The 16365-nt window shown below is 38.1% G+C and overlaps 1 protein-coding gene across 4 annotated transcripts in view; it reads left to right on the top strand.

Moving 5' to 3' along the window:
* ADGRV1 (adhesion G protein-coupled receptor V1) overlaps positions 1-16365 on the top strand; it is a 541641-nt gene that overhangs the window by 117810 nt on the left and 407466 nt on the right. For all 4 annotated transcript variants that reach the window (XM_027545616.1, XM_027545615.1, XM_027545617.1 and 1 more), the window contains 4 exons: positions 74-885; positions 6885-7094; positions 14183-14313; positions 15373-15472. In XM_027545616.1, coding sequence (XP_027401417.1) covers positions 74-885; positions 6885-7094; positions 14183-14313; positions 15373-15472 — 1253 coding nt within the window. The remainder of the gene's footprint in view (positions 1-73; positions 886-6884; positions 7095-14182; positions 14314-15372; positions 15473-16365) is intronic.

The raw sequence follows: 16365 nt of genomic DNA, 5'->3' as shown, positions 1-16365 counted from the left end.
CGTTCTCGCCTCTGCGTGTAATGCACAGATTGCTTTGAATGCCTAACCTGTCTCTTGTCACTCCACGTTTTAGCGGAGGGCACTTTGGTCGGCTGTTGTTGTTCTACGGCACTTCTGATATTGACGTAGTGGCTCTTGCAGTTGAGGAGGGTCAAGACTTACTGTCCTACTATGAATCGCCAATTCAAGGGCTGCCTGACCCACTCTGGAGAACTTGGGTGAATGTCTCTGCGATGGGGGAGCCTCAGGATACGTGTGCCACTTTGTGCCTCAAAGAACACGCGTGCTCAGCGTTTTCCTTTCTCAGTGCTTCTGAAGGCCCCCAGTGTTTTTGGATGACTTCATGGACCAGCCCAACCGCTAACAACTCCGACTTCTGGACCTACAAGAAAAACGTGACCAGAGTAGCATCTCTTTTTAGCGGTCAGGCTGTGGCCGGCAGTGACTATGAGCCTGTGACGGGGCAGTGGGCCATCATGCTGGAAGGCGATGAATTCGCAAATCTCACCGTTTCCATTCTTCCCGATGATTTCCCAGAGATGGATGAGAGTTTCCTGATTTCTCTCCTCGAAGTTCATCTCATGAACATCACGGCCAGTTTTAAAAACCAGCCAACCATAGGACAGCCAAACACTTCTACAGTTGTCATAGCATTAAATGGTGATGCCTTTGGAGTGTTTGTGATCTACAGTATTAGTCCCAACACCTCCGAAGATGGCTTATATGTCGAAGTTCAGGAGCAGCCTCAAAGCACAGTGGAGATGGTGATCCACAGGACAGGGGGCAGCTTAGGTCAGGTGACAGTCGAATGGCGTGTCGTTGGTGGAACAGCTACTGAAGGTTTAGATTTTATAGGTGCTGGAGACATTCTGACTTTTGCTGAAGGTGAGTGATGGTTCTCAATGGATTTCAGTTCCCCCTGGGAAAGTCATTATAGTCCATTTTTAGGATAGTGTTCATATATATTCTTACTATGTACATTCTTGCTAATATGTAAAAGTGAATGAAAAAAGTCATAGTTGGCTTGTTAATGGTTGACCTGACATATAGAGGGCTGATGGGGCCCTACGCGTGTTATCTTTTTAGTTGAATAAAAAGAGAAGAGGGAATGTGAGGATTTTATCCCTTTTATGTGTGATAGCAGAGCCTTTAAGGAAATGTAGAAGCATATCTAAAGCCAGTTTTAATTTTGTAAAGGAAGTTATAAGAATGAGCCATGTATCCACAATTAAACATGTGAGTAAAAAGTATTGATAGTCAAGAAATGGGAAGCTTTTTCATATGCACGGACAAATCAGGCTAAACCTCCAAAGAAAATAACAAGTATAAATAGTATAAGGGCTTCCCTAGTGGCTCAGTGGTAAAGAATCTGCCTGCCAATGCAGGAGACACAGGTTTGGTTCCTGGGTTGGGAAGATTCCCTGGAGAAGGAAATGGCAACCCACTCCTGTATTCTTGCCTGGGAAATCCCATGGACAGGGTGAACTGGTGTGCTATAGTTCATGGGGTCACAAAGAGTTGGATATGACTTAGCAACTAAACAACAGCAACAGCATAAATAGTATAAACTTGGGCTTCCCTGGTTGCTCGGATGGTAAAGAATCCGCCTGCAAGCAGGAGACCTGGGTTTGATCCCACTCCACTCCAGTATTCTGGCCTGGAGCATTCCATGGACAGAGGAGCCTGGCAGGCTACAGTCCATGGGATCACAGAGAGTCACACGGCTGAGCGACTTTCACTTCACTGGGTGACTTTATTCATGTTATATTAAGTGTAGTGACCTAGTGAGAGATGAGCTTGTAATACTGGTCCTAGACTTGAATGGGATCACTATTTAAAATTTTCATGAACAGTGAAATTATAGAGAACTTGGAAAATAATTAGGATTAGTGCAGATTTACCAATTCTTTTCCAGGGTTGATTGAATCACCAAGTATTTGAAAATTTTGAACGTTCATATATTTAAAATAGTTTTCTTTGGATGAAAGAAAGATATCTTTACTGAAATCATTATTTAACTCATGATTTGGGCACTTATAAATTCCATATGGCTTTTTAACATAGGTTTTTTTCTGATTGAAAATAATTATACTCATAAAAGCTTCAAGTTATACAATAAAATGAAGGAAGTAAATGTTATTCGCAATTTCGTATCTTAGAGCAATTCATTGCATATTTTATCCTTTAATGCATATACTTTTTTTGGAAACAGTAATTAGGGGTTATGATGCATATAGATTATACTTTTGAAACATCTAATAAGCATTACATTTTAGAGTAATTTTTTAAGATAGTTTAAAACTTGTCTATAATGGTTGGGCTTGTGCTTAGTCACTCAGTCGTGTCTTACTCTCTGCAGCCCTGTGGGCTGTAGCTTGCCAGGCTCCTCTCTCTATGGGATTTTCCAGGCAGGGATACTGGAGTGGGTTGCCATTTCCTTCTCCAGGGAATATCTTCCTGACCCAGGAATCGAACCTGTGTCTCCTACATTGTAGATGGATTCATTACCTGCTGAGCCATCAGGGAAGCCCTCTATAATGGTTATTTCCTAGTAATTGATTTTGGGAACAATGGAATACTGATACACTTGATGTGGGAGGTATGTATGTGCATAGGTCAGCAATTGGTAACATTTTCCCCTATTTCAAGGAAAGTAATGAAAATTTGAGGAGGGAATGGAGATGAAAATTTAAGATTAGCTGTTTTAGTGGCTTTGGTAACTATGAAGAATTTATCATGTAATGTAGTACCATTACAACAGTTAGTATTAACCTGGAGTTGTAACTTTAGCATCATGCAAAATGGACTATATTTTGTAGTTGACCTGTATTCTCAGATAATATATATTCTCTTGAAGCAGTCTTAACACTGAATTGATAAAACATACAGGGTCATGGGGATTCCCAGGTAAGTGGGAAGTGGTAAGGAATCTGCCTGCCAGTGCAGGAGACAGAGAGATGCAGGTTCAATCCCTGGGTTGGGAAGATCCCCCAGAGTAGGAAATGGCAACCCATTCCAGTATTCTTGCCTGGAAAATTCCATGGACAGAGGCGCCTGGTGGGCTACAGTCCATGGGACCGCGAAGAGTCGGACATGCCTGAGCACACGTGTGCACTTGCACGCCAGCGTCATGAAACAGAGAACATGGATTCACACCTGCTTTTTCCTTTGTCCTGCTTTTTCTCACCCTTTCAGCCTCTTTCAAAACAGTGAATTAGATGGGGACCACTGTAGGCTGAACAGCAGAATCAGTGTTGGGTTTGGGGGTGTTCAGTGGTCTGTCTACAAGTGGGGTCCTAGACTAAATCACAGAGTAAATTCTTGGCCCTGTTGCTGTCACACATTGCTTTGAGGTCCTCTTCTGCCTCCTTCCCTTATTGTCCACATCCTGAGAACTAGTATTTGATGTTGTCATCTCATCTGGCTCCCCTAAGACTTATCCCATTTAGGTGGCTTCTTTGCCTCAGAATCTCATTTTGACCACTATTCCCTAAGTGTCCTTGGTCTTTCAGGGAAGTTTTGGGCTGGTTATCTGCAAATCATTCACAGTAACACCAGGATGAGAATGAGATCCATCTTTCTGGAAGGAACTATATCTAAACAGTAGTTGCTTCAGAGTCTCTTCCCCTAGCTAGGTCACGGTTCTAGGCTAGACACCAGGAATAAAACCAGGATTCCTTGAAATAATTCTACCCTTTAACTTTCCAAATTCAAAATTTCCTTTCCACAGTCTGTCCATGTTAATGAAATTTTACAGTGCTTTATAAGTGAAAAGGATATACAGGCTAACATACCAGTTCAGTCGCTCAGTTGTGTCTGACTCTTTGCGACCCCATGGACTGCAGCACTCCAGGCTTCCCTGTCCAACACCAACTTACTTACCATGAGCTTACTCAAACTCATGTCCATTGAGTCGGTGATGCCATCCAACCATCTCATCCTCTGTCGTCCCCTTCTCCCCCAGCTTGCAATCTTTCCCAGCATCAGGGTCTTTTCCAATGAGTCAGTTCTTTATTTTTTTTAAATTTTATTTTATTTTTAAACTTTACATAATTGTATTAGTTTTGCTAAATATCAAAATGAATCCACCACAGGTATACATGTGTTCCCCATCCTGAACCCTCCTCCCTCCTCCCTCCCCATACCATCCCTCTGGGTCGTCCCAGTACACTAGCCCCAAGCATCCAGTATCGTGCATCGAACCTGGACTGGCATCTCGTTTCATACATGATATTTTACATGTTTCAATGCCATTCTCCCAAATCTTCCCACCCTCTCCCTCTCCCATAGAGTCCATAAGACTGTTCTATACATCAGTGTCTCTTTTGCTGTCTCGTACACAGGGTTATTGTTACCATCTTTCTAAATTCCATATATATGCGTTATTATACTGTATTGGTGTTTTTCCTTCTGGCTTACTTCACTTTGTATAATAGGCTCCAGTTTCATCCACCTGATTAGAACTGATTCAAATGTTTTCTTTTTAATGGCTGAGTAATACTCCATTGTGTATATGTACCATAGCTTTCTTATCCATTCATCTGCTGATGGACATCTAGGTTGCTTCCATGTCCTGGCTATTATAAACAGTGCTGCGATGAACATTGGGGTATACGTGTCTCTTTCCCTTCTGGTTTCCTCAGTGTGTATGCCCAGCAGTGGGATTGCTGGATCATAAGGCAGTTCTATTTCCAGTTTTTTAAGGAATCTCCACACTGTTCTCCATAGTGGCTGTACTAGTTTGCATTCCCACCAACAGTGTAAGAGGGTTCCCTTTTCTCCACATCCTCTCCAGCATTTATTATTTGTAGACTTTTGGATCGCAGCCATTCTTACTGGTGTGAAATGGTACCTCATAGTGGTTTTGATTTGCATTTCTCTGATAATGAGTGATGTTGAGCATCTTTTCATGTGTTTGTTAGCCGTGTGTATGTCTTCTTTGGAGAAATGTCTATTTAGTTCTTTGGCCCATTTTTTGATTGGGTCATTTATTTTTCTGGAGTTGAGCTGTAGGAGTTGCTTGTATATTTTTGAGAAGTTGTTTGTCAGTTGCTTCATTTGCTATTATTTTCTCCCATTCTGAAGGCTGTCTTTTCACCTTGCTAATAGTTTCCTTTGATGTGCAGAAGCTTTTAAGGTTAATTAGGTCCCATTTGTTTATTTTTGTTTTTATTTCCAATATTCTGGGAGGTGGGTCATAGAGGATCCTGCTGTGATGTATGTCGGAGACTGTTTTGCCTATGTTCTCCTCTAGGAGTTTTATAGTTTCTGGTCTTACGTTGAGATCTTTAATCCATTTTGAGTTTATTTTTGTGTATGGTGTTAGAAAGTGTTCTAGTTTCATTCTTTTACAAGTGGTTGACCAGATTTCCCAGCACCACTTGTTAAAGAGATTGTCTTTAATCCATTGTATATTCTTGCCTCCTTTGTCAAAGATAAGGTGTCCATATGTGCATGGATTTATCTCTGGGCTTTCTATTTTGTTCCATTGATCTATATTTCTGTCTTTGTGCCAGTACCATACTGTCTTGATAACTGTGGCTTTGTAGTAGAGCCTGAAGTCAGGTAGGTTGATTCCTCCAGTTCCATTCTTCTTTCTCAAGATCGCTTTGGCTATTTGAGGTTTTTTGTATTTCCATACAAATTGTGAAGTTATTTGTTCTAGCTCTGTGAAGAATACTGTTGGTAGCTTGATAGGGATTGCATTGAATCTATAAATTGCTTTGGGTAGTATACTCATTTTCACTATATTGATTCTTCCAATCCATGAACATGGTATATTTCTCCATCTATTCGTGTCCTCTGATTTCTTTCACCAGTGTTTTATAGTTTTCTATATGTAGGTCTTTAGTTTCTTTAGGTAGATATATTCCTAAGTATTTTATTCTTTCCGTTGCAATGGTGAATGGAATTGTTTCCTTAATTTCTCTTTCTGTTTTCTCATTATTAGTCTATAGGAATGCAAGGGATTTCTGTGTGTTGATTTTATATCCTGCAACTTTACTATAGTCATTGATTAGTTCTAGTAATTTTCTAGTGGAGTCTTTAGAGTTTTCTATGTAGAGGATCATGTCATCTGCAAATAGTGAGAGTTTTACTTCTTCTTTTCCAAATTTTGCATCAAGTGGCCAAAGTATCGGAGTTTCAGCTTCAGCATCAGTCCTGAATATTCATTGGAAGGACTTATGCTGAAGTCCTTCCAATGAATATTCAGGACTGATTTCCTTTAGGTTTGACTGGTTGGATCTCCTTGCTGTCCAAGAGACTCTCAAGAGTCTTCTCCAACACCACAGTTCGAAAGCATCAATTCTTCGGTGCTCAGCTTTCTTTATAGTCCAATTCTCACATCCATACATGAATGCTGGGAAAACCATAGCTTTGACAAGAGGGACCTTTGTTGGCAAAGTAATGTCTCTGCTTTTTAATATGCTGTCTAGGTTGGTCATAACTTTTCTTCCAAGGAGCAAGCATCTTATAATTTCATGGCTGCAGTACATTTGCTTACAGTGACACTAATGTTGCTCAAAATATTGAACTGTTATAATTCACTCATGTATTTTTACTTAAAGAACTTCCCAGGTGGCACGATGGTAAAGAATCCACCTGCCAATGCAGGAGACACAGGTTCAATCCCTGGGTGGGGAAGAGTCCTTGGAGGAGAAATTGGCAACCCACTCCAGTATTCTTGCCTGGGAAATGCCATGAACAGAGGAAGGAGTTTGGCAAGCTGCAGTCTGTGAGGTTGCAGAAAGTCCGACATGACTGAGCAACCAAGCACCCACACATTTTAACTTACCAGTTTTTGAAGGAAGTTATTTTTGGCCTTTGTGAATTCTCTGTTGATGATTTTCTTACTTAGGTTTTATCCCATTAATTCTTCACAGGTGAAACCAAAAAGGTTGCCGTTTTGACCATTTTGGATGACTCTGAGCCAGAGGATGATGAAATCATTGTGGTTAGTTTGGTGTACACGGAAGGTGGAAGTAGAATTTTGCCCAGTTCCGACACCGTCAGAGTGAACATTCTGGCCAATGACAACGTGGCGGGCGTTGTTGGCTTTCAAACCACTTCCAGATCTGTCATAGGTCCTGAAGGTGGGTTCTTTTTATTGCTGAGCACATTCACTCTCTTTTCCATGGAGGTAATTTTTTGTCTTGTCTTTTAAAGTTTCCCATTTTTACAAATTCTTTCATTATTTTGTACAGCTGGGTCTGTTAATATATGTGGAGCTTATTTGGGAGAGGGCTGTATAACTCGATCTGTTTAACTCGATTCAGGAGCCTCACAGATTGGTATTGTGTTCTAGCTTGCCACTCCCCACTAGTGTGATTTTAAGGAAGTTGGTCAAACCTGGGATGCTCAGCTTTCTCATCTGTTAAATTACGGGAAATACTATTTCCTTCATTGGTTTCTGTGTGAGGATTAAATTAGCTCTAAATGCGAAGTGCTTAGCCTAGTTTTAGTGCATAGCATATGTATGCTAAGGATTAAATGTTGATATTAAATGGTGAAATATTGACTGTTCCAAACAAATAGTAGTTTCTAATCAGTGACTATTTTAGCCTGGATTTTATATTTGTATGGCAGTATATTTATGAACTAAGTGCCAAATTAGAAAATTTATAAAGTATCCCCTTTTCCCATAAAAAACAGTAATTTCTTTGAAACTTAATATTTTACCTCATTTAGGGTTTACATCAATATAGGGTTTATGTTTATAGGCTGCTTTTTGTTTGTGTAAAGCATCAGGACAATGTTTTTATCTTTGAATAATTCTGTTTGAGATAAAACTGGTATTTATAGATTGTGTTTCACTATAATTTATGTTTAAAAATAATCGTATCTCAAAGATTTAAGAAATGAAAAGGATATAGATCATGCATTTGGACTTTGGTTTTTACGATGAGAAAACTGACACACAAATTAAGAGACTGGACAGAATCCTATAGCTAGTGTTGCGGCTGTGCTGGAAACTGAGGGCATTTTAGTGTGCATCATGTTTTACCTTAGCATATTCCCAACTTGCAAGTTTATTCAACTTAATGCAAATATCTGAGACATTTTCCAACACTCTTCCCTCTTATTAATGGTTTAGAATCTCATATTGTCATAGCAACAGTGAGTAAAAGTGACTAACGAATTGCTGTAAATCCAGTCTAAAGACAGATCATCAACTCTCAAAAAATTATTTGTAGTATAATATGAGTAAAACGTCACCGCAGGATAAGTTAATCTTAATAATAATGACAACAACAATAACATTTATTGAGTGTTTTCTGCCTGCCAGACATTTTACATCCATTATTTTGCTTAATTTCAACAACAGGGCTATGAAGTGGGTATGATGATATACATCAGGTTTTCAGACAAGGAAACTGAATGTTTGAGGGACTACCCAGCACGTAGTTATTCATGGTGGGGCTTAAACCTAGTGCTGTCTGAATCCAGAGCGTGTGCTGTAGGGCACCTTGGGAGAAGAAGCTTTGTTTTGCTTGAACTTATGTCTACTGCAGAACTTGGCTATGCAGGAATGTCAGGTAAATATTTGAGTTGAAAGAATAATGAATTTGAGTAACAGTGTCCATGTGAGAGGAGGAAATGGGTGAGAGAAGCTGACTCGAGTATCTCGAGTTAGACGAATTGGATTTTTAGAGATAATAGTTGGAATCAGGAAAATTACTAAGATTATGGTGATCGGAGGAAGAAAGGCAAATTGTCAAGGATGGAGCTGTGTGAAATACCAGGTGAGGGTCCAGGAAAGGCAAAAGGCAAAGGAGAGAGGGGAGAGAACGCTCTGCCAGCGGAGTGGGAAGAGACCAAGATAAGAGTGTGTTCTCATTAGTTATCAGAAGAAAGTAAGCCTTGTGTCTGTGCCGTACTAACCTGGGCAACCAGTGAGATTAGATTCCCAAATGGACTATAGGAAGCAGTAGTAACGGCAGAGGAATTTTAGAGGAGAACTTGGGATGGACAGCAAATTACTGAGGATAAAAGACAGGATGTAGACACCCTGGGGGCAGTTAGCCCCTCAAAGTCTGATCCTCAAGTTGATGTCTTCACACAGAGTGTTTGTTGCTTCTGGTTTGTGACAAGATAAATTCAAAAATTGAAATAATCTTTTCTAGAGACTTTTATAATCTCATTTTGCTGTGAAATCCAAAAGTGATATCTTTGGGCTTATACTTTGTATGTGTGTCCTTTTGACATTTAACTTACCTACTCATTTTTTTTCTGTTTTACAAAAGTGTCAGTCTATGATAGATCAAGGAAAACAAAACAAAAACCCCTTGTCTTTCACTGCTTTAGGGGTGAGAAGCACTGCCTTAGGGGATATTCAGCTTATTGGCTCTGAGAGCAAGGAAAGGAGAAAAACTGGAGAAAGCTGATATGATTATCGTATCATATCTGATACGATAAAGTAGATATAATAAATCTGCTTTATCATATCAATCTGTGAGCATGAGTTTGGTACAGGAAGTAGGACGATGGATTGCATTCATTAGTTAGTACTCGCTAGACTTTTTACATTGTAGATAGTAAAACATAGAGTATTTTGGACTTGTTTTTATTTTGTTGAAGAAATACAGAGAAGAAGGTAATGTAGAAGAAGAGGATAAAAGTGTTAGTTTCATGGAGGGTATAAATTCAGTAACCAGAAAGTATTAGATTTACTAGAGGACTTAAAAGCTGCTCTGTTGCTGCTGCTACTGCTAAGTCGCTTCAGTCGTGTCCGACTCTGTGCGACCCCATAGATGGCAGCCCACCAGGCTCCGCCATCCCTGGGATTCTCCAGGCAAGAACACTGGAGTGGGTTGCCATTTCCTTCTCCAATGTATGAAAGTGAAAAGTGAAAGTGAAGTTGCTCAGTCGTGTCTGACTCTAGCAACCCCATGGACTGCAGCCCACCAGGCTCCTCCATCCATGGGATTTTCTAGGCAAGAGTACTGGAATGGGGTTTTCAGCAATATGATGGGATTTTTTTTCTAGGAGTACAAAAGTATTTGGATGTCCTGGATCACTTTAAGGGGATTCGAACTGTGAAGGAGCTAGTGTCATAACATTCATCTTAAGGAAATCTGGATGGTGGCGGTAGTGGTAGGTTGGGGGCTCTGAAGAAACTTAGGCTCTCTGCTGAGCTCCTAGTCGTCTTGGAGAAACTGCACGTTCTGACTCCCGTGTTCTCTTTCACCTGACTGAACTTAGCCTGAAAGCCAGATTGTGGTCTCTGCAGTTTCCAGCAGCAAAATATCTGCAGGAGGATGCAAACAGGAAAAATGATTGATTCTTAAAACACATGGTCCACGTGTGTTATTGGTTAAATAGCCGCTTTATCATATCAACTTGTGAGCATGAGTTTGGTACAGGAAGCAGAAAGATGAATTGCTTTCATTTATTAGTACTCCCTAGACTTTTTACATTTTCCAAATAAAAAATGAAAGACATTTCTATTGTTTTTTAGTTTACTTTTCTTTCCCTTTCCTCCTGAACCTTTTCTTAGAGTCTAAGTTAATTTTCTTTTTTTTCAAAAGCATTATGTTCAGCCTCAAGAATTCAGCATTTTGTGTGTGTATTCTTTATGTTACTGCAAAATTGCATAGAGAAATATATATCACACAGAAGTTTACAAAAATGAAAACTTCAGGGTGATTCTTCAAAGATAACTGCTAAGGAAATGAAATTATAAAAATGCCATGTGTGCTTTGGGCAGTGTTAACATTGCTTTTGACCTAGTGTTGGACTTTCATTTATGTGATTAGTTTTAAAATGTGGACTGTGCTGAACTTCTGGCTTTAGGATACATTTTCAGTTCATGGGGAGGAATTGCCCTGGTGTTTAACAATATATTGAATTCTGTAAAGTCCTACTTCTACATTTTTGTCCTAAGGCAATTGGATAGATGCCCAGTGGTAAATATTACTTTCTTTCAAATGTAATGGGCAGAATTGAGAAATATGGGAGAGTAGGTTTTTATCGCATGCTGTGTATAAATGCACTCTTTATAAATCTGTGTTAGATGGTTCACTTCACACAGCTCTGCAGCATCAGAATCATTATGTCATGTTCAATAGATTTAAAATATTTCCTTTTCTTAGAGACAGCATATATCTTTTGTAGGCAAATATTTGAACAAGAGATGTGATTCCGTAAAAAATATTTATCAAACTGCTATATTAGAAGCATTCAACTTTCTATCTTAACTGTTCTTATTGACAGTATGTGTTTCGTACTATTTGTATTTCTGTAGTTGTTTTAAATCATCTTCTATTGTAGAGCACAGTCAATCTGGATGGTACCTGTGTACCATGTATACATGAATCTATTAAAACATGTTTCCCATATTTCAGTTTTCCATTATTGTTATACACATTGTAGATGATGTTTATCTTTGTGAGAAGAATCCTGATTTGTTTTGCAACAAGTAGATGAAACACTCTGGGTTATTAAAACAAATTTTATGCCTAATTCTCATTTGTGTTAGGCTAGGCCAAGGGTGCATATGATAGATCATGTGCTTAGAGTTAAAATGTATCACTGACTTTTGCTAGACTCTCGACTTCATATCAAGATGATTTTCCAGGAGTTAGACTTTTCCGTAGGGGAGGGCCCTCCCTAGGGCTTCATCTTGGGAAAAAACTAGAAGCAGTGCGTCGAGACATTTGTTATCTGAAAATTTGACTTTCCCTCTCTAGGCCTTATCTTCTGTCCTTCCCTTATATTTAGAAAACTGAGCACCTATTTCTAATTTTTTCCTTTTCCTATATTCTTTGACTCCTTCTCTAGGTAGAAGGTAGCTTTCCGCTAACTTTTCCTAGGAAGCATTTCAAATGGACCTAATTCTTAGCAGTCTTCCTTAAAGAGGCAGAGTTTTTTGATTAATAGAAAATCTTCACATCATTCATACTATTGATATGATTTTCAGTAGCTTTATACAATTATGTGTTTAAGGAATGTTTGATTTACCTTTTATGAGTGTGTGTTGTGCTTCAAATTGTGTTTCTTGTCATATTTTCTTGCAAGTTACTTGCGTGGTATCGTTAAATTTTCAAAAGTGGTCTTAAAATTGGTATTAGACTGAGTATTTTCACATGTAATAAGTTCAGAGGAGATTTTACATCTTCTTAGCATTTCATTTTTAGTTTCACTTTTAATGATGTATTTATTCCCAAATCTCTATGTACCATCTTACAACTGTAATTTTTTATTATGAAATGTACAGGTTCCCCTTCAACATGGGTTTTCATTGATCTACATTTTTTTTGCCATTTGTATTTTTATTACATCTTTAGTAGTTTTTCAAACTTACATAATTTTCATTTTTAAATATTACTATGTTTCCTTGAAATCCATGACTCTATATAACTTTTTATTTGTGTCATCAGACAACACTGTAGGTGAAACAGCTTCATAACTCCAAAGGTCTCTCCATGGCTTTCAATAATAAACCCTTGTGGAATTCTGCATGGTATACAAAAGAGCTACTCTAGGGTTTCATGACAGTGTCTGTGTTTTATTCCTTTGAGTTATACAAGTATAAATGTTTTGGATGGTATGGCAATTATTGCTGACTGTACCCATTCCTTCAGTTATATCCTAACCTTTGGACATTCTAATAGTGTTTCCTTTCTGTTTCGAAAAAATCCAAGTCATAGCCTCCTAACATGATACAATTAAAAATTTTTTTCATATTGAAACATTTTAAAATGTATACATTAAATATTGAATAGTTTGGGAAATTTTATTTAGAAGTCTATCTGATGTTTTTGCTGTCTTATATTTTCTGCTGTCCCCAAATAATTTATTGCATTAAAGTTATGTGTGCTCAAATTTAGTATGAAAAATTTTTGTTTATTAGTAATTAAAAAATTGAGGGTAAGAGGAGAAAGGGGTGACAGAGGATGAGATGGTTGGATGGCATCACTGACTCAATGGACATGAGTTTGAGGAAACTCAGGGAGATAGTGATGGACAGAGAAGCCTGGTGTGCTGCAGTTCATGGGGTTGCAAAGAGTCAGACACGACTTAGCGACTGAACAACAACAAATTGAAATTAAGATAATCTCTAAATTAATTTATGATATTTTAAGAAACCTGTTAGAAGTAATTATTTAATTTTTTTATTTTCAAGAGTAAAAAAGCTGTGGTAGTTAAAATATATTTGGAAAAGCTGTTCATATTTTTATTGCTATTCTCCTTTAAAAAAGGTCAGAAGTATTTAACTTGTTTAGATAACTAAATAAAAGTGATTTTTTAAATGTATATGCATAGATTTCAACTATATGTCTGTGCTATAAAATTTGAATAAGGATGTGTTCTTTTAAAACTTTTTAAACATTAATTCACTTATCTTTTTAAAATTATTATTATATTTTAGTACTATGCTTAGTATAATGTGTTCATCATCATCAAAATTTTGAATGCAGCATATTTTCAGCAAGCCATCACCAGTTTCCATAGGAGCTTACTTTTCACTTTAAGTAATTTAGAAGAGAAGTCTGTTTTGATTTTCTTAAGTTTTATAAAGTATTACATGAGGATAAAAGCCAGGAATGGAAAGTATCTAAAATGCCTCAATTATCCAGGAAGGATAACTGTAACTTTGGTGAAGTTACAGAGGTTGATATACAGATTTGACACTTTTCCTTTGTATTTCTTTTTATAAAACAAAATCATTGATGGTATATGTAAGTTACAATTTAAAGAAATGTGATTTTCAGGTATTTGCAAGCATTTTTATGCATGCATTGTGTAAAATCACATTGCATACCAGTGTAAGGAATTTGTGTCCTTTTGAGAAGTGAAGAAAGAATTTACTTGTATTATTGCGAGTTTTGACCATGAGGACTTAATTATTAAATTTTCAGAACATTTCTGTTCTGGTGCATGTTTTGGAGTGTATAAAAAGTTTGTGTTTTCCATTTTAGCATGTGCTTTTTAACTTTTACACATTAAACTTCCTGAAGTTCTACTAAATGGAAGTATTTAGAAGTGGAATCAGCAGTAATGTGTTAACAAGCACTAAGCATGTATAAAGCTTCTAGAAAATTGCAAACAGACCAGGTTTGTAATGTTCTTAGAAAAGGCGTTGTAGCAGTTGCATGTGTGGGATTTGGGTTTTGTTGACTTCAAATGAATAAGTTCATTTTACATTAAACATTCATCAATTTGTACATTTGACTTGCAGGAGAAATCTTACAGTTCCATGTGATAAGAACACCCCCTGGTCGAGGAAATGTTACTGTTAACTGGAAAATTATTGGGCAAAACCTAGAATTCAATTTTGCTAACTCTACTGGTCAACTCTTCTTTCCTGAGGTAATAGCACCAAGAAAAACTGCACTAAACTTCTTGGAGGAAACTGTGTTTTGTGAGGAAAATGGGAAAATTCTGATGATATAATAGAAGGATTAACAGAGATTGATGAGGGAGCTACTTCCTTAGGAACTCAAAGGATTTCTAAGACTTCAGGAGGGGGTTTGTTTTTGTACATGTGCTTGCATGACTAGATCTCCTTTAAGCAAACAGAAAACGCTGGCTTCGTATCTGGGGCAAGCCCTCTCGGCCTCCTGCCCGCCCAGTGTTGGTGGCAGCTGTGTCATTCTGCAGATGATGAGCACTCTCGTCCCTCTTTGCTTACTCCTCACTCTCTTGGAACGTTAATTGCCCTTGGAACTTAAATGTTTCACTGCTATGAAACAGCTAATATAGCCCTAGAAACAAATGTCTTTTTATCTCTTGTTCACACAGTGTTTTTGAGCTTGCATTTAGGTATTCTTTCTGATATTTGGAAAGAAGATGATTGGTGAAAGATAGCTATGTAAAAGCAGCTCTTGGGTACTAAGTTAGTGCTACTTCACTGTTACTCTTCATCTTCTCTTTTCCACCCTCACTTGATAGGAATTCTCGTTTGCTGACATGTTTAATTCTTTTTCTCTTCATTTCCACTGCCTAAACATAAGCCAAACCTTTATAACCTTCTCCCTTGATTACTTGATTACATTTGACTTCTGTTAACTGGTTTCCCTAAAACACTGGTCTTGTTTTCCATACTCCAGTTATTCCCATTCACCACTGCCATAGAAATCTCTCCGGACAGTTGCATTGTCTGGAATTTTTAGTAGTGCTACATTGCTTATTAGATAAGATCTACATACATTAACTCAGCACTCAAAATCTTCTCGTTTGTTCTCTATCTACTTTAAGCCTGTTTTCCTAGGAGTCATGTTTTCCTTTTTAATATATAATTTATTTTTAAGCCACAGAACAGTGTACGTGAAGCTATGTTTGGGTGCACGGTTTATAAAGACAGTAAAAGTAGAAGATAGTTTGTGCTCAGTGACAGTAGAGGGATGAATTTCTTTGTGTTTGATACAGGGATCATTGAATAAAACAATATCTGTGCATTTGTTGGATGACAATATTCCTGAGGAGAAAGAAGTATACCAGGTCATTCTGTATGATGTCAGGACACAAGGTAATGCAGAATTTTATTGTTATTTTTCTGGTATGTTATTTTCAGAAAAAATAATAGTTGCTATCTATATTTAACGATCGGAGAAGGCAATGGCACCCCACTCCAGTACTCTTGCCTGGAAAATCCCATGGATGGAGGACCCTGGTAGGCTGCAGTCCATGGGGTCACTAAGAGTCGGACACGACTGAGCGATTTCACTTTAATTTTTCACTTTCATGCATTGGAGAAGGAAATGGCAACCCACTCCAGTGTTCTTGCCTGGAGAATCCCAGGGACGGGAGAGCCTGGTGGGCTGCCGTCTGTGGGGTCGCACAGAGTCGGACATGACTGAAGCGACTTAGCAGCAGCAACAGCAGCAGCAGCAATATTTAACGATTAGGTGGATACCAATTTAAAAAATGTTACTTTAAATATCATCTGCCCTGTAACAGTTTAGATCCAAACAAATCAGCTCAGCATGAAAATACTTATAGATTCAGTTAAAAACTCTAGAATTTTTGCTAAGTATTTCCTATGGAATAAAATACATCTCCAAAGGTAGAATTTGGTGAAATTAATTTTATACTCAGTTCAGTTTAGTCGCTCAGTTGTGTCAGACTCTTTGCAACCCCATGAACCGCAGCACGTCGGCCTCCCTGTCCATCACCATCTCCCAGTTTGGATTCTGGATCAGTTATATGGGATAAATTAGATTTAGTAATTTGTGTAAGTAATCTGGGTATTTTCCTCAGTTTCTGATCACTTTCTGTAATTCAGATGACCAGTACAGCAACTAATAACAATAACTGGTCAAGCAAGAAAGAATCAGGATTTACTGCCTAAGAAGAAGAGAGGTAAAAGGTAGCTTCTGTTAGAGAAGTAACAGTAACCACTTTCTCTTACTTTACTGTGTT

This window comes from Bos indicus x Bos taurus, chromosome 7 (genome assembly GCF_003369695.1).
Source record: "Bos indicus x Bos taurus breed Angus x Brahman F1 hybrid chromosome 7, Bos_hybrid_MaternalHap_v2.0, whole genome shotgun sequence".
NCBI classification, from domain to species: Eukaryota; Metazoa; Chordata; class Mammalia; order Artiodactyla; family Bovidae; genus Bos; species Bos indicus x Bos taurus.
Note: the sequence above shows the minus strand (reverse complement) of the source record. Positions and strands in the feature narration are given on the sequence as shown.